The sequence below is a fragment of the Mobula hypostoma genome, chromosome 6 (genome assembly GCF_963921235.1).
Source record: "Mobula hypostoma chromosome 6, sMobHyp1.1, whole genome shotgun sequence".
Lineage (NCBI taxonomy): Eukaryota > Metazoa > Chordata > Chondrichthyes > Myliobatiformes > Myliobatidae > Mobula > Mobula hypostoma.
In genome coordinates this window covers 120,044,257-120,063,159 of record NC_086102.1, presented here as the reverse complement: position 1 = coordinate 120,063,159, position 18,903 = coordinate 120,044,257, and the positions used below count along the sequence as shown (strand labels likewise).

Below are 18,903 nucleotides of genomic sequence, written 5' to 3'. Positions count from 1 at the left end.
CACCCTGGGAAAGGTTTCACTGCTGATGTAATGGTCTTTCTGTAGGCACAGTGTTTGGGTTATGGTTAGAGATAACAGGTGTTTTGGCATGTGAGCCATCCGATGATGGTGTTTTTGTGCTGTGTGCCTGACACCGGGGTGATCTGGGTCTTTTGTTCGGTGGGAGATGAAGGGAGAAGACGCCGGAGCAGAGCCATAACCCAACGAAGGCGGGAGGGATGAAGGAGGATCGGTGAAGGGGAAACCGTGAGCTCCAACTTGTGCACATTAGACTGTCTCATTAAAATGGGCCCTTTTCTCTCTTTGCTTTTTTGTCACTAACCCTGTAGTCAAATGAAGGATTATAAAGCTAAATGGTTTAATTGTATATGGTGTACTAGCTGTTATTTCGTGACACTGATTTGTAATGGTAACAAGTCACACAGCATCCACACAGACAGGGGGATTTCAGGGTGGGCTCGCATCTCAATCTCACCCATTTGGCCGGGCCAGAGATTGTCTTTCCTTCGCTTACATAGCTGACGGAACCCGAGGGTTACACACACAAGACTTCAAAAAGACCAAACTTAAAACTTTCTGCTCCACCTGCACTTTCAGGTAAGGGCAGAAAGAGCCATTGCAGGTCACAGCATGAAGTAGTGACCCAACCTAATTTCCCCACCTTTCCCAAGCTTTCAGTGGGGAAGAAGATCTGAGCCACACACAACACACTTCTGCTGAAGTCCTCCTTGGCCCCCAGTTTGGTTAACACTTACCATACCTTGGGTTTCTACTCCTCTTCCACAAATTTAGTTTACTCAACCTATTCCTCCTATTATTAGAACTGTTATTGTTATCACATGTACCTAGTACTGTGGAAAACTTTGTTTGCATGCCATCCCCAATGATCACACCATAACATAGGTACATCGAGGTAGACAAAAGGAAAGAAAATACAGAAAAAGCACCGTGGAGGCAGACCGATAAAGTGCACGGGCCATGGCAAGGTAGATTGGGAGATCAGGAGTTCATCTTTTAGTGTGTCGGAGGTACCTTCAAAAGTCTGATAACTGTTGGACAGGAGTGTGTCGGTGGCAGTGGGAAGTGTAGACAGAGGGGAAACCAGTTTTCATGACAGGCTGTGCTGCATTCACAAGTTGTTGCAATTTCTTGCAGTCTTTGGCAAAACAGTTGCCATGCCAAGCTATGATGCATCTGGATCGGATGCTTGTGAAGTAGGGATTTGTTTGATCCTTTTAAGTTTTTGGACCCTTGAACTTTCTGTCTTTACATACTTCAGCTGTGTCTCCAACCTGCACTTCCTGAAATGTCTTCTTTCCCCAATATCTTACCGTGTGCTCTCATCTCCCAGAAGCATCCACATCTATCACAACTCCAGCAGGCTTCCTGCCCAATCCATGACCGTCTTCAACGCCAAACGTCAGATCGTCTGCGATCAAGACCAGGTTAAGCATGACTCCTAGCCTGTTTGCAGACTGTGATGTAGGTGAGCACATACTTCCACACCCTTGGCAGTAACTTCGCCGTCAAGTCCACCTCCTACAATGTATCTTCCTTCTTCTATGGCACTTCGCCGCGAACCGAATGATGCTCTCCTGGATACCATTTTGTTTTCATGGCGAAGTCTTGGTGATACGATAGCTCATTTCCTACCTCCAGTGACAATGGTGAGCTGAAACTCATCAGAGCGTCTCGCAGCATTTCCAGCCTTGCCAGGTCTTGAGATCCGTTCGGGCACAATCTGAAACTGCCCCTACTCTCAACACCGGCGAATATCCAGAGTTCCGTTTCCTGATCCCAATCTCTGTCTGGGTGGCATGAGAACAGTTCTTCACCGTATCTCGTTACATGTGAAAACAGTAAAGCGATTACCAGCTGTAATGCAATGTTAAGGAACTCACGAATTGTGCTAGGAGCTGCGGAGAGGCAATTTTTTTTACCAAAATGCCCAGACTGTGCTGTGCCGAACCTCGCTCAGCCTCACCGGCGTCTCTTCTGCTCCACAACGCAGGACTGCAGCCATGCAGATCGAAGAGAAGAATTGATACAGAAGGAGAAGCAGGAATGGGGCTCCTGAAACTTAGGGCACTACCTTGGACCCAGCAAGAGAAAAGAAACTAGAACCTAAATTGTTCCAAAAGCAGAGTTTAAAAAAAAAACAGTTTTGCGTTGAGAACAACCAGTTTGGGACCAATAACGAAAGTATGAGAGACCCGCCGTTCGCGGTTTGTTCCTAGTCGAAATTCACGCGGACACACCCCTCTGGAATAGCTGGTGCCTTGCTCCCGTCCGGTTTCGCTCTCAATATCTTGAGATGAATGAACGAGGATTCTCCCTCACTCCCAGCGCCGCTCTTCCAACAAGGCAACGCAGCATTTTTGGGAATCAGGAAAGTTATAAACAAACAATTATTGAAATATCGTTTCCACTTCGCTTCTCGGTAGTATAAGCAATTCCTGCAGATTTATAACATTGTGGATGGGGGCAAAGGCAAGAGAAAGAGACTCGAAGAAATTCCTGGGAATAATTAGTTTGATTCACACAAAGTAAACGTTAGCAAGGAACAGAGAGCCATTGCCAATGCTCAGTGCCGCAGCACGTCCCTTTTTTTTTGAAGACTGTAATATTATTTTCAAAAGTGTATTTCAACAAAACCCCAGAAGTATTCTGACCTTATCCCGAGTGCGGATCACTTTCCTGTCGGGTTAGCATTTAAATAAATTCTTTTGCAGCTTTGTTTTCAGCAATGGACGTTGAAACAGAATCCGCCAAGTTTGATCAATGGAATTTAATGAAATTTGCCCAGAAAACCTAATCCCATAAAACAGTCCAAATGATAAGAATTTGACAGCTATGGTAGTTAAAAATGAAAATGTTTAAAGAAGACATAGACAATTACGCTTCTGATTGTCCAGTTATTATTTTACCTTGGACAGACTTCTCGTGAATAATGGCACACAAAAAAACAAATCATGACAATACCTTTGGAGTTATTTGGCTGAATTCAAAGCATGGCATAATCTAGGATTTATTTAGATTGGAAAAAACCTCTAAATTTTGCATGTTGATAAAAACTAAATGAGATAAATTTCAAAACCTGGTAAATACAAATCTGTCGTTAAATCCCGGAATATTTAAATTTTATAATGATGTTATTTTAATGAAGGACCCTACGGTCTATTTTTAATGAACTCTTGGATCGATTTATTTAGATAGCACAATGAAGAGGCAACAACGTTCTTCTTAAAGTTGAATGATTCCCTCCGATGTTTTCATCCTGATTTTTGTTTTAATTTTAAAATTTTGGAATATAATTTGCAATTAATTTTTCTGAATCGAAGTCACAAAAAATGCAGGCTGTTTCACGGGAGAAAATGTAAAAAGATTGCAAATATTTCTGGAAATATGGGAGATTGGTGGGGGAGCGTGAGAAATGAGCACAAACAACATCTTTGGAAATTAAAATCGAAATGATTTACGGGGCCAATAGAAAAGTCAGAAATCAGAATAGAAATTCATTGAATGAACACAACCGGGATAAATTTTGAAAGCGCAGTAAAGCGGCGCGATACAATAGATTTTACAATAACACATTGGGCCCACACCGCTAGAGAGCGCTGCCAGATTAACAAAACAGCGGAGACAGACTCAACGGAGAAAAGCGACCTGCAACCACTTCAAACTAACTACGATTTGAATCAACAAGAACTAAACTCTTTCCTTTTGCTAGTGATGATAGGACAGCTTGGAACCGAACAGAATCCCCTCTCACATACACACACTTCATTCCAAAGGAATCGTGCAGATTTTGAAACCGGTTGCAATATAATCGTTCATTTGAAGCGCAAAGTGAGATTACGCAAGGACGGGAAATATTGTTGAACCGGTCGAGATTCTATTTTTAATAATGATTAAGATTTCATTTTATACATTGGTCGTTGCCCAATGTCTTACAAAAGAGGTGGGAGAGGTAGAGCTTGTTCTTCATGAATATGTTATTGTAATTTATTTATTCTGAAAGTAATATATAAAATCTCATATGCAGTGTATGAGTTATAAATTCATGTGGCGCTGATAGAGAGAGAGCATCTGCACATGAAAAATGAATCTGGTAATTGGAATTTAGATAGGTTACAGCTTGTCAGCTGCGGACCCCATCTCAATCAAACGCACTTTTCATCTGTTTACAAACTACCGTTTCTCTCTGTAATGGTGGCTGTTCCCGTTGGAATTTGCGAGATGAATGTGTGTACATTTCTAGGTACAACACCGTGAGAGAGTGCCAGAGTCACACGTGTCACGTCTAGCTACAGAGAAGTAACTGTCATTATGATTATTTCCATGCAACACAAGAGCAAATGGACCACGAAAGCAAATCACAAAATCATTTTTAATCTAAGGAAAATATGATACGACTGAAACAATGTTGAGTTTTGGTATCGACGTAACTGCATCCAGGTGTAAAAGCTAGATTATAGATATGCATATATTGTAATGATTAGCACAATAAATGTGTGCAAAGACCGAATATTTGAGGACGTGTGCAGATGCTCTATCAGCAAACTAAATCCCTTTAGTTTTATTCACTGCTCCTATGCAGAGTTAGAACCGAATAAAAAGGATTCATGTTGTAAGATTATATTGTAAACTGACTTGATATAACTGTGGCAAATTATTAGACACTTTGCAAATAAATTTATATAGACAATTGCAGTTTCTCGTTAGTTTGTACAGCGACGTGATTTTGGCAACCGTGTTGCACACTTACACCGCATGGACAATAGGTAGAATGACCCTCCAAAGCACACTGTAACTTTGCCATTTCTCGGGTTACGTCTCATTCGCACACCCTTAGACATCACTGCAAAAACAGTAACAAAGAGTAATAACAAACAAGTAACTCTTCGCTCAAGTAGCAGGCATAAAACAGCAACTACAATTCCTAGAATGCTTTGCTAGCATTCCGGGAGCACCGGGTTGGTGACAGAACCAATCAGCGGAGGTGCGGCAGGTGCCAGGGATGGGGAAGAACCAATGAGCGTGAAAGAGAGGCGGGACAAGGGGTGTTCTGTAGCCGAATTTGTTAATGGCTGTGCATGTCGGGAGCAGGCGATCCTGCAGTTCGGGCGAGCACTGTACTAGGGAAAGGGAATGTGAGAGTAAGCAGAGAGTAGAGGGAGGGAGAGAGAGAGAGAGAGAGAGAGAGAGAAATACCGAGCGCAGGGACACCACTCTGCAACTTACGAAAGTCTCGCAAACAAAACATAAAAGAGAGAAACAGAAAAAAAGTAGACGCTCACTTTCTGAGGATACATTTGGTAGTCATGTAATTTTATGCAGCACTGACTTGAAATAACCTCCCACTGCAAGAGAAAAAGACAAATCTGAGAGAAAATGAATTTGGCGACGCTACTCTTGGCGAGTTTTTTCTGTGCGACTCTGAAGGTGCAGGAAATAATTTCGCAGTCAGGTAGGTGACAGGTTTTTCCTCAGTGTTTTGGCGCCTAGAGTATATGTGTATATGCGTGTGTGCGTATATTCTAATATTGGCACAACATTACCCTGTTTGTAAACTTGGATGAAGGAAAGTTTTGTTTCAGGTCATTTTTGATTTTAATGCTCTCAAACCCCCTCATTTAAATGGTAGTCAGTGTAGAAGTATTTCTGTCACACAAACGCCTTGGTTACTAAGAGCCACTGGAGTGTTGTAACAATTTGAATTGTCCCCAAAGCTCCCCGCTGTTGTTCCTTCTTAAAATCTTTTGTGCGGAAGCCTTAATTATGCGTGTTTGCGCTTTTCGGAAGCAGTTGAGCTTGACATGTAGTTTTCAGCTTGTGAGGACTTCTTATGTGGCAGAGAACCGATTTTTGTCTGCCTGCTATTTATTTTCCTCTGGCAACAGGACCTTAACATGCTTTGTGTTTGACCTAGGTAGGACAACTTTAGTTAAATGCAACGCGAGCGTAAACATAGTTGCAAAATGTACATTTGGTACAGGTGCGTCATGAAAAAAATATCTGCCATATAACGCTCCCGGTGCGAGCCAAAATGGAAACGACTTCATCTCCCGCTCGGTGCATGTGTACTTTGCATACTTCATGAAATTTAAAATATGATATTGGTTTTAATCCGCCATGAGTTTTGTAGCCTCAAGAGTTCGTCTTGATATCACCGTCTAAAATATGAATCAGGGACAACTTGAACTGCGGTGCCCAGAGGGCGACAAGATGCTGAGTGAATTACTTTTAGATTAAGCAAATTAAGGAAACGAAGGGAGACAATCTGCTCCTCATATTATTAGACACGCTTCAAGTTATGTGAGAGCGAAGTATTTTATGGATGCTTATTTTTCCGGAATTGATGTTATTGGTCGCCCGTGCTTTCCCGCGCAAGAACACAAGCCAAGCCAGTCATTCGGAGTGTTGGGGAAGGCCAACATTAATTGCATTGCTTTGCATAAGGCTAAAGTTCTCGGTGAGACATTTAGTCGTAAAATATTTAATAAAAATAGACGAATTATAAGTGAACAGATTTGCATAATTCTGTTTTGTAAATATTGTTTCATGCCACTAATGTGTCCCTGATTTCGGGAAATGTGCAAACTGTGTCTGAGACCTCTAGAACTGACGGTGTAAGGGCCGTGGTTTGTTGTGTTTTATTAATTCACCCAAGGCCATTAGAATGAAGCTTTTTTAATGGAAGCTTGCAGTTCAATCCAACAGGTGTATGAACCCCAGACAGTGTCGGCTTGTCCTTAAATCAGACTACTGTTAGCGCCGAGCGGTTCGTGAATGTATGGGCGTCGCGATCTGTTTTACTACCTCCCACTCCTGTCAAGAGGAATTCAGTTGTGGTGGGACGGAAGTCAGCGCTGTCCTTGCACGAAAGGGCTAGCACTCACCGTCCGGACGCACAATATGCCCAATTACGTCGAATGACGGACCCACCCTCGATCCGAGGGGAGCAAGTTAGGCAGGTCACCTCCCCCACTGTCCCTCCCCCCACCCCCACCCCGGTGCACACAGTTTAACCGGGCCTCTGTCAGCGCGTTCCTGGGTGCGATCTGTGCAAGAATCCATAGGAACTGCGCAGCGCTGTCCAGCGCCTGACAGTCCAAGAGATCTTCCTCTGTCTTCTGGTCGCTAGTGTCTTGCCAAGGGTTGTGGCCACACGTCCGCACAGTCCCTTTGCAAACCCAAGCTCAATATTATGGGGTAACCTGGCAGTTTTCTCCTGTTTTGTTGATCTCGGCGCTCACCTGGCGAAATGTTGCTACCTACTACAGAATTTTCTCTCCCTTGGATAGCATCGGACTTGAGCAAATCACGCTCCGCTAGACACACACAACGCGCGCTCCTTCCCATGTCTTATATTTCTGCCGCTGTCTCCTTCCTAACCCCGGTCTGTGTGCGTAGTTCATATTTTCGATATTCAGACTTGATGATGAATTCAGACTAAACTCTAATTAATATGTTATATTACTCTCTCGCGCTCCCCCATCTTTCTCTCTCTCTCCCTCTCCCCCTTCCCTCTCTTCCTCGGCACCCCAGCCGTCCAGCGGCTGCGATGTATTTAACATTTTGTTTTGTCTGAAGATCGATGCTGGTCAGTAACTCCCAGTGTCCCGAGAGTGCCCCGGTGCTTCTACACGCATGGTTATTGATGGATGGGTTAAAGCAGAGAAATTAGCTTTTCTCGGCTTCACCGCTCACCCCGGCATCTGACAGTCACGGATGATAAATCCGCACAGTTATTAAAAAAGGAGAACGGGCCTCCCTCTAAGACATGAGAGACACAACACACTAATACTTGGCCTCTTTGTTGAACGGTGCTTTGGGGCGATCTCTGTTTTGTCTTGTCATGGTTTCATTAAACGCAACTGCACATCGGTCCAGTACAGGAAACACTGAGCACTGAGACACGGTCGCTATGTGTGGCGTGGGATGGCTCGGGCTGGGTGGGTGGTTTGAGACGCCGTCCCTCGGCGCGGCCACACTTCGGTTATTCACACAACTCCAGAACTGACAGGTTAACCAGAAGATGTTTCTCGCTCGATATGCTGGGTAAGGAATCGCCCGGGCTGGCGTTCATTTATTAACGAAGTCGGCCCGACACCAATAACTGAAACACAACAGCCGGAGAGAAGCGTGGAAGTGCACGGAAGGCTGGGCAGTGGGAGCGTTGGAGCTCAGTGACTGGGGGAAATGCACCGGCCTTTTTAACCGTGCCAGAGGGCTTTATCTTGGAGAAAACTGCAGCTGAGCGGGTCAAAGCTATTTCGGGACAATCTGTGCTGCAATTCTCCATATGTCCTTTAAGTCTTGTGCATGGCAAACTAAATCCAATACTGAATAACTCAGACCTATGGAACCTGCTAGATAGCGGGGCAGACGGTGCAGCGCGTTGACCCTTGTGCAAGCAGCGTTTGATGTGATTGGAACCCGGACTCTGCTACAGACGCCCGTCTCCTGGTAACCAGGGACGCCAGGTGTGAGGCGCCTGCGCAGTGCCGCCGCGCCGCTGCGGGCTGCTTGCCGGTGTAATGGGACTGGCTCACTGCTTAATTGCGCGGGAAGGGTGATCGGGTGACTGGGCTCCGGACTTTTGATCTGAGCAGCTGAGCACCCCGTATTCTCACGCACACGCGCCTGCATATGAACGAATGAAGCCTGCTGCCAAGTGTCCTCAACCCGGGGTCCACGGGCCCTTTGCTTAATGGCATTGGTCTATAGCATTAAAAAGGGTTTGGAGTCCCTGATAGGGCCAGTCTACATTGATGGTACTGCTGCAGAAACCCCGTTTGCAAAAGGAGGGTTTCGGCAAAAGCATCGAGACTCGTTGCTCATTTGTGAAAGGCGGAGATGAACTGGATCCAAATAGTGTATATAGGTTACGGTTAGCCGTGGTGACGGCAAACGGACTGTACTGAAAGCGTGTAGGTGGCTAGACTCCGAACATTGTGCAGTTTTACATCAAACACACTCTGTGTGTGTGGTTTAAAGAGAGAGAGATGGTGCGTGTGTAAGTGATGCGCGTGGGATTTTGCTGGCCTGTTTGTGAGTTTCAGTGCATAAGAGTGTATGTGTGTGAGAAAGAATGTGTGCTGCGTGAGTATATTTATAGCCCAGAGTTGTGAATGTGTATATATTAGAGAGCGCGTGAATCTGTGCGTATGCTGTTTGATATACAATCTCCCTTGTTCACCGGAGCCCCGTCTTGCTCAACATCGTGTGTGAGCACTACAGTTGCAATCCGTTCCCAGTGACTATCTGTGCTTTATAAATCGCAGGTTGGGAATGAAGTCCCTCATCTGGAGAGAGGCTGGTTACCAGTTGCCGAGGTTGCCCGCGGAAAGTTCCTCGGACATTTACCGTCATCCCGAAAAGGCCAGCGAGCGACCGCGAAAATACTGCATGCTCCCTTTTTAACGCCGATAAAAGTTCTTTGTTTTTTAAACACTAGGCCAGACACTAGGTGTGAAATTGACGAGATTTAAATAATGATACCAGTAAAATGCTTTTTTTAACCGCGAAATCTGACAACCACGGGGGTGGGCGTTAAGACAGAAATGAATGTTACAAAGGGCCAGTTGGAATGAGATGAACCGGTCCATTTTGAACTCAGTAACCGGGTTTGTGTGGTGAAATCCTTCTTGGAACTAATTATAGAGACGGCAACGGAATACCCTGTACCCAGCAGTACCTGCCATATAAACTATAATAACCTCCACGACCCGTCAATACATTTTAAAGACATTATTTGTGACCAAGGTCTCTCTAGTGAAGACTTTTGAAGTGCTGTTTCCGAAAAGAGCATTACGATAGCACGGCCGAGCATTCGGCTTTATCTTCTCGCTTATTATTTTTTACACTGGTTCCTTTTATTAAGCACTCGGTAGATATATTGGTTTCGTAGAAAGTCAAAATGTAATTTTACATTTCTATTTAACTTCGACTGTATTTAAGGAGGATGTGACTGATCTGTGGAAATACATATAGACTGATAGAAATATCGCCCCTCTGCTATCCCTCTGAAAGATCGATCTTGTTGGATCACTTTCTCCCGTGCAGTTTTAGCCGTCTTTTTTTTAAAAACAAAAAGGAAAGCCGTTAACAGCAGACAGAACGCACCGGACGGTTGTGTAGACAAGAACAGTTTTTGTGTGTGTGTGAATTAAGGCTCTCCTGCCTTCGAGAAACTGCCCAACCCATTGAACACCTGCACTAAATTTCTTCTTCATTCTCGTAAGGAGAGTGCTATCGCATCCATTCTCCACAACCAGCACCCGGCTGTGTACAAACACGTTTCAACGTCCCGTTAACTGAACATACTGCTCAACAAACCATGGTTTACCTCTCATGCTCGTCAATGAAGCCAGGACGCCTTTTAGATTTTGTCCTTTGTGAGTTTACTGCCTTGGCCTGGAAGTTGCTCTGCGTACGGTAATGGACGTGTGGAATTGTTTCTTAAATGACTGCTTGTGGCAGTGACCTGTAATAAATGGCCCGCGAATGAGAAACGGCAGCTGTGGGGGTTTCATTCACCTTACACTCATGCAGAAATAACGGAGCCGTCTTTTCACAGCCCCCAAAGAGCTAACCTTGGATAACAATCATTTTCACACAGACACGGACACACTCGTTCAACACGCTCAGACAGAAACACATTACACACACACCTCACACACACACTTACACATAAACATACAAACACACACACGCGCGTCACACGTTGTAGCTGCGGAAGGAGAGTTGTAAACCGATCCTGCCACTTCTCATCTTAAATTTAATCTCAAATACACATATCCTCCAACAGAGTGCGAACCAGGTTTATCTTATGATTTTTAAAAAATTATAACATCTCTTCCGTTTAAATTAAGGAAGGGTTCGTAGAGCTAATTGGTTCTGACATGGTTAAGTTATTTTCCCGCGCAGTCTGCTACTTGTGAAAAGATTTAATTCCATGTGCATGATGTTCAGACGTTATTCGCAGCAGTTTAAGATTGGCAGAGGCTTTGTCTGATCGGTTGAAGATGCAAGAGTTTTATAATCAGGGCCTTCGCCGACGAGAGACAGTTAATCAAACACGTTCATTTATTGACCGGGAAATGGGTAAGGTGACTTCACCAGGTTTTTGCCTGTGGTAATCCGTCCTAACGTAGTTCTGAAGTCTCCGGCGGCCTATTGTTAGAAGACAACCGCTGTCAAAGTGCTCGTTTTATTAACTTGGGGCACCTGGAATGCTTGCAAAAATCGAACCAAAGCAGCGTCCTTACTCAGCACTGAAGCCCATTCTTTTGAACGACCTCACAAAATGTTAACTCCCCTTTGAAGTCTGACATGCTTTGCCCAAATAGTGCTCATCCCAGGTAATATCAAATTACATTTCCTCATTAGTACAGTACCTCAAACCCCACCGTGACATAGAAGCGTCCGAGATGAAATAGACTCAGAGGCTGTCCTGTGAAGTCTTGCGATTAGAGCGACGTTTAAGCACTCAGTTTAGAGGGCTGCTGTTAATACCACAGGCACTTTAGGGCTTCCTAATGATGGGAATAAGTGGAAGTTCAGTTTCAATGGAACATATTGACAGTAAACTAGCAGAAAATGATTTGTATAAGAACAATCAAAACCTCTTTAAGCATCTATAATTTGTTACAGATCTAAACAACAACCATCAGGATTTAAGAGTCAACGAATGAAAATTTAAACAGACCTTTAAAAATATTCTGATGAACCAAAGCATGATATAATATGTACCGTTTGTGGCTCACTCAAAACACTCTGTATTAGCAAATATACAACTCCCAGTAGCAGCATTTAATTGGGGTTGCTTGTATGTTGTAATAATAAATTCCATGTTGAACAGTTAGTGTTTTGTTTTATGTGTGCATAGCTGACCAGGTTGTGAATTCTACATGCAAAAACAGATATTTCAGCCTGCATAAGGATCCAAAGAACACATTTGTAGTTCTCTGCCATTTGAATGGCAAATTTGCTTTGGGTCATGTTTTGATATGTAGTTACTAGACTTTGTACATGGGGAAAAAATATTTTTTTGGTCCCAGAATCAGGAAATCACGTGAAACAAAAACAGATTCAGAAAATGCTCTGCAGTTTAGATTCTGGTGTCAAAGATGAACTACAATTTCTTAAACATTCTACGAAATGGTAAGCACAGTGGTTAGCATGATGCTGTTACAGCTCAGGCAGTTGGAGCTCGGAGTTCAATTCCAGTGTCCTCTATATGAAAATTTGTACCTTCTTCCTATGTGCGTGTGAGTTTCCTCCAGGTGCTCAGTTTGCCCCTACACTGCAGAGATGTACCGGTTAGCAGGTTAATGGGTCAAAATTGCCCTGTGACTAGGATACGTAGGTTGCTGCACTGGAGGGCTTGTTCTGCACTGTATCTGTAAATAAAATTTTAAAAATTCAGAATGGATTACTTTTGAGAAGAAATACCTTCTAGTGTTGGACAGTTTAAACTGGCATCAAAAATGAATGTCACTGAATCTTAAAACACACAGAAAAGCACCTATTTGTCACTGGATGGGGGAAGAAAACAGAACACATAGTGGTCACGTTGTTTGAGAAACAAAGTACATATTCAGATTGATTTCTATCAGCATTCAGTGACTTTGACTGAGATAGAGACTTCAAATGTGCAGAATGAGACAGAATTGCTCTGTTCCAAGTAGCATAATGGCCTTGTATCTACAGCTGGCTGACAACACAATAGCCTTCTGAGAACATTGCCATCTTGTAAATTATTTGAAATAAGTGTTGAGGAGCTGAGCCTTAAAAAAACTACTTTTGTTGCACACGCAGAAAATTATACTTAATTAAACACCTCTATGATGCAGTCTTGCATTTTTGCTGAGTAGTTTTGGTGAATGAATGATTAGTTAAACCCTATTGAATTGTCAGTGTAATAGAGCTTAGGTACTGAGCAGATATGGTACATAATAATGCCTTCAGCAGGGCTGAACATTTCAGTCCGGGTGAACATGTTTGTGCTTCTGAAGATTTTTAAGCTCGCTTCATCAGGTTCAACATTGTAAAGGTAACTTCATGCCACTGAAATTGTCGGTATTTTTGCACATGCAGGGGTCTGTGAATGAAACCATTGTGACATTCATTGCCCACTTTCAGCGCGGCAATTAAACTTGTATAAAAAGAATATTTTTGACTAGCCGATAAACGTTTAGAAATGATATCAGCATCACTCTTCTGCTACGCCCTAGCATTAACCATGAAAGGCAGGCAGTCAATGTTGAAGACTGGCTTGTTCATTGCATTCTTCTGGAGCTAACTTGCTGAACATTCCATCGACTTTGTTGTGTTTAAGGATACTGTTTTTTCAGAACTTATTCCTCTGCAAGGAATTGCTACTTCAGTCGTTCTTCATTGAGAGGATCACAGGGTGCTTAATAAAAATGGTGGTTGACAACAGAGGAATTTTACGCTGTGGTTCATGAGTAATTGTGGTTTATTTAAGGAAGGGTTGCATTATTTCACCAGACTCTGCTTAAAAAACAATGTCCAATGTTCATCAGCTACAACCCAGTCAGAGCCACTGGCAGTGACTTCTAATAACTTGCATTTGGTACCAGTTATAGAATTTGGACTTAGCTCAAGAAGTCCTTTTTTCTTATTTATCATGCTTCACTGAGGTTCGTAGCTGTGATTTTATCTTCATTTTTACCTGCTGAAGTATTCCCAGTGGCAAGGTGAGCTGCACACTTATGGGGCAGGCTAATAACAGCCTGCTTCTGTGAGCGATTATCTTCTTTTCCATACTTTAGGCAACTCAAGCACTTTGTGCCCAGCAACAATCCATCGTTCAGTGCCAAACTGATCCCGTGGGAATATTCAGTTGTAGAGTGAACTTCAGGTAAAATGTACATAGCAAACACAAGCTTGCGCTGAGCACTGGGCAGGTCAGAGTCTCAGATAGTGTGCTGAAAATTCCCCATGGCTTTGCTCCTCCTTTTCTTTGTGACTGTCCAGCTCCAAACCCCCAGATTCCTGCAAATAGACAGGACTATCCCAAAAACTTTAGAAATGATGGCTACAGTAGCAGTTTAAGTTTGCTAGTGCCTTACGAGCTTGATTGAATTTTTTGAGGATGTAACTAAATACATTGATGAAGGAAGAGCAGTAAATGTAGTGTATATGGATTTCAACAAGGCATTTGATAAGGTACCCCATGCAAGGCTTATTGAGAAAGTAAGGAGGCATGGGATCCAAGAGGACATTGCTTTGTGGATCCAGAACTGGCTTGCCCACAGAAGGTGGTTGTAGACGGGTCATATTCTGCATGGAGGTCAATGGCCAGTGGTGTACCTAAGGGATCTGTTCTGGGAACCTTACTCTTCGTGATTTTTATAAATGACCTGGATGAGGAAGTGGAGGGATGGGTTAGTAAGTTTGCGGATGACACAAAGGTTGGAGGTGTTGTGGATAGTGTGGAGGGCTGTCAGAGGTTACAGTGGAACATTGATAGGATGCAAAACTGGGCTGAGAAGTGGCAGATGGAGTTCAACCCAGATAAGTGTGAAGTGGTTCATTTTGGTAGGTCAAATATGATGGCAGAATATAGTATTAATGGTAAGACTCTTGGCAGTGTGGAGGATCAGAGGGATTTTGGGGTCAGAGTCCATAGGACGCTCAAAGCAGCTGTGCAGGTTGACTCTGTGGTTAAGAAGGCATACGATGTATTGGCCTTCATTAATCGTGGAATTGAATTTAGGAGCCGAGAGGTAATGTTGCAACTATATAGGTCCCTGGTCAGACTCCACTTGAAGTACTGTGCTCAGTTCTGGTCGCCTTACTACAAGAAGGATGTGGAAGCCTTAGAAAAAGTACAGAGGAGATTTACAAGGATGTTGCCTGGATTGGGGAGCATGCATTATGAAAACAAGTTGAGTGAACTTGGCCTTTTCTCGTTGTAGCGATGGAGGATGAGAGGTGACCTGATAGAGGTGTAAAAGATGATGAGAGGCATTGATCGTGTGGATAGTCAGAGGCTTTTTTCCAGGGCTGAAATGGTTGCCACAAAAGGACACAGGTTTAAGGTGCTGGGGAGTAGGTACAGAGGAGATATCAGGGGTAAGTATTTTGTGCAGAGAGTGGTGAGTGCGTGGAATGGGCTGCCGGCAACGGTGGTGGAGGCGGGTACGATAGGGTCTTTTAAGAGACTTTTGGATAGGTACATGGAGTTTAGTAAAATAGAGGGCTGTGGGTAAGCCTAGTAATTTCTAAGGTAGGGACATGTTCGGCACAACTCTGTGGGTTGAAAGGCCTGTATTGTGCTCTAGATTTTCTATGTTTCTATGTTTACTTCTTCTTCACCCTTACAACACAATTCAGTCAGGCAGCATCTAAGGTTGGAGAGACAACCACATTTCTAGTTTTAGACTCTTTGCCAGAACACATCTATATTTGAAACTTTAACCGTTTCTATCTCCACAGATGCTGCCTGACCCTTAGAGTTTTTCCAAAACTTTTTTTTTGTTTCAGACTTCCAGCATGTACAGTTTTATTTTGATTGCATTTGAAAATGTCTCTGTTCTTCCAGTTCCTGCTCTCTGATTACTAGTAAGGGCATCAAACGTTACAGGGAGAATGCAGGACTTTGGGGTTGAGAGGGATAATAAATCAGCCTTGATGGAATGGCAGAGCAGAATCATTGGCTTAGTTCTGTTCCCATGTCTTATGGTCTCTTGTACTCTTATCTTTAGCAACTTGTTGCTCTGGAACACCTTCCTTTAAGAGTCTCCTTAGAATCTGCACTCACCTATCCTGAAAACCTTTATGCCACTTGGGTATTACAATGTTTTGGATAATATTTCTGCCTGGCAATAGTAAAGCGAATCACAGAAATGCCAGTATTTGTAGCTCTAGCCATCATGTCCTTCCAACTTTATAGAAGCAGATAATGATGCAGAGTCTGTCAGATTCAAAGGAATGGGTCCTGTTAGTGTTTTGTGCGTGCAGTGGTAAGTGCACTCCATGTCTCTGTCATATGAAGGTTAAGTGCAGTTCTTAATTTACGTGTTTTCTTTAGAGAGAAATTATGGAGGGAGGAAAGAAACCTTTTATCACCTCAGCCTTACAAGTGGTTATTGAAAAGTTAAGAAGAAATGCCACATATTTGATTTTGCAGTCAAATAGAAATACTGTAAGTACTATACATAGTGCATTTTTGTTAGCTTAAAAGACGTGGACAATCCTCAGCAACCTTCACTGAAATGACAGGTTTTCATGTAATGAGCATCTCTACCATGAAGTAGATGTACCAGACTGGATGGGGGAGGAGCAGTGGTGGGGAACGTTACATTAGGTATTGTCGCACACTCAGAAGCCAAATATTTTTCATATTAATGTGGTCCTTTTAACCTTTGGACTGTTTGTTTAAAGCATAGCTCAGACATTTTAAAATTGCTTTAAACAAGGAAGTAAAGACAATTTTTGCAGTCACGTGGCTACTCTGAGAGATTTCACCCAGATCCTCTCCCCATCCCAAAGGAAGATTAACTGGTTACAGTAATTTGTCCCTTGTGTGTAGGTGGGTGCGGGAGATCTACGATGGAGTTGTCAGACATGTGAGAGGGAATAGGTCACAGAGAAATAATATTACAGGGAGATTGTGTCACGGTCCGGATCAGGGTCCCTTTAAATTTAGCTTGTTTATGTTACGATCTGGACCGTTGATTCCCTGTTTTCCCGTGTTCCTCGACTTTGATGATTAGAGGCAATTAACACTCGGCTGAACCGGTAGTTTATAGTCTCCGGCTTTCAGCCGTTCAGTGCGGGAGCGTCTGCAAAGTCACGAAGTGAGTGTCGGTAATTCGCCTTTCCTCACCGGAGCAACCCTGTCCAGTTACCTCGCCGAAGCGAGCCTGCAAAGTTTCCTCATCAAGGTGGGTCCGTCAGTTAACCCTCTGGAGAGAATCAAGAGCCGCTGTCTACTGTTCCCGGGCCGAGTCGAGAGCTCAGCACTACCTGGAGGTTCCAAGCACCAGGTCCTGGCGCCAGTGGCATCCAAATATCACGTCCACGTCCTGACCCCGGCGGCATCCAAGTATCACCTCCACGTCCTGACCCCGGCGGCATCCAAGTACCACGTCCACGTCCTGGCTCCAGCGGCATCTAAGTACCACGTCCACGTCCTGACCCCGGCGGCATCCAAGTATCACCTCCACGTCCTGACCCCGGCGGCATCCAAGTACCACGTCCACGTCCTGGCTCTGGCGGCGTTCAAGTACCATGTCAAGTCCTGGCCCTGGCGGCTTCCCAGTTCTGAGTCTAGTCTTGGCCCTGGCGGTCTGTGATTCCTGTCCTACCCCCTTGTCTGAATCCCTTCTCTGCCCCTCTTGCCTCTAGCCCTCGTCTGCAGCCCCCGCCTACACTTCGGTCTAGTTCCATCACCAGAGCTAGACAGGTACTGTCTGGTGTTCATTCGTGTTGGTCTTGTCTTGTCTTGTCCTCGCCTCCATGGGGTAAGTCAGGCCGTCTTTTCGTTGCCCCACAGGGAGTCATGTCTTGTCTTGTCCTGTCCTCGCCTCCGTGGGGTAAGTCAGGCCGTCTTGCCGTTGCCCCGCAGAGGGTCATGAGTCCCAGCCCTATGTCCTGTACCCAAGGAGGGGTCCCGGCTCTCTGTTCTGTGTGCGAGTCCTGGCCCTATGTCCTGTACCCAAGGAGGGGTCCCAGCTCTCTGTTCTGTGTGTGTGTCCAAGGTTCCATGTACCTGCTCTCCCAAGACCGAGGGTCTGTTTTCCATGTTCCTCTTCTCCCTAGCCCATGTCATGTCCATGCCCGGTTCTGGGGTCCGAGCCCGAGGCAAGACCCAGGTACTGGGTCCTTGCCCAGTCTCAGGCTCGGAGTCCATACCCTAGCCTCTTCATGTCTCCTCTAGTTCTGGAAGCCGATTCCGAGTCCAAGCCCAGACCCTTGGTCCCAGCCTAGTCGTAGTCCTGAGTCCTTATCCTGTTTGCTATTCCTGCTTCTGTCTTGCTCTCCTGGTATCGTACAATAAACTAAACCTAAGTAACCTCACAAGATGTGTCTTGCATTTGGGTCCATCCTTGCTCCCAAAGCCCCCACCATTGTGACAGAGTGGGACTAATGAGAATATTCGGAGAGCTGGAATAGACTTGACAGGCTGTGTTGTGACAAAACACACACCAGGGACAATTCCTACTTAAGACTTCAGTTGCTTTCTGTTCAATTTTGCTTTTATCTTTGCAGTTCTTTTTTCCCCAACATTTTGCACTGTTAAACGCTGCTCTAATTATATGCTCTGATTTTATCTTCATTTTGTTAAGTTAACATAAATTATACATTACTTACGTGAGTGCAAAATAAATAACAAAATGTAAATATTAACTCTCATGCAAGAATGAGAAAGAGGAAAGAAGAGAAACCTTGAGTGGTGAAATCAGATGCCTGAAACCACAAAAGACTGGACTTTTTATGGGCGTGGAGGGAGAAAACTGGCAAAATTAGGCTGCTGGCCATCATGGTAAAACAGTAACCATCATTTCTAAAGTTTTTAGGGTGGTCCTGCCCACTTACTGGCAAAGTCCAAGGCACTGCCTGCTGATTTGGTGATGTCTTCTGTTCACTAGTGCATGAAAAATCAAGAGGCAGAAAAGGTTATGAAACTGATAAACGTTTCCATCTATTATCTACTTTGGCTTCAGACTGGAAAGGCCCAGAGTAGATGACCTGATTTTTACTGATAAACCATCTGTTCTGAAATGATATCTTAATATTACATAAATTTGGTCAATAAAATTAAAAGCTCACCCTAGTTATTTTCTCCTAATCTCACAAAAAAGTGAGCTTTTGTTTTAATTTCCCACTTTTAACTAATTGGATGTGAGCAGCTTTCATTTA

At 44.0% G+C, this 18,903-nt stretch overlaps 1 protein-coding gene across 6 annotated transcripts in view; it reads left to right on the top strand.

The window, feature by feature from the left end:
* Positions 1 to 5,104: 5,104 nt before the first annotated feature.
* Positions 5,105 to 18,903, top strand: part of LOC134348348 (receptor tyrosine-protein kinase erbB-4-like) — a 1,006,440-nt gene continuing 992,641 nt past the window's right edge. For 3 of the 6 annotated variants that reach the window (XM_063051564.1, XM_063051561.1, XM_063051563.1), the window contains exon 1: positions 5,495 to 5,932. In XM_063051564.1, coding sequence (XP_062907634.1) covers positions 5,782 to 5,932 — 151 coding nt within the window. In that variant the 5' untranslated portion in view covers positions 5,495 to 5,781. Of the gene's footprint in view, positions 5,471 to 5,493; positions 5,933 to 18,903 lie in introns of those variants that run through there. The other 3 variants (XM_063051560.1, XM_063051559.1, XM_063051562.1) reach the window with 2 other exon arrangements.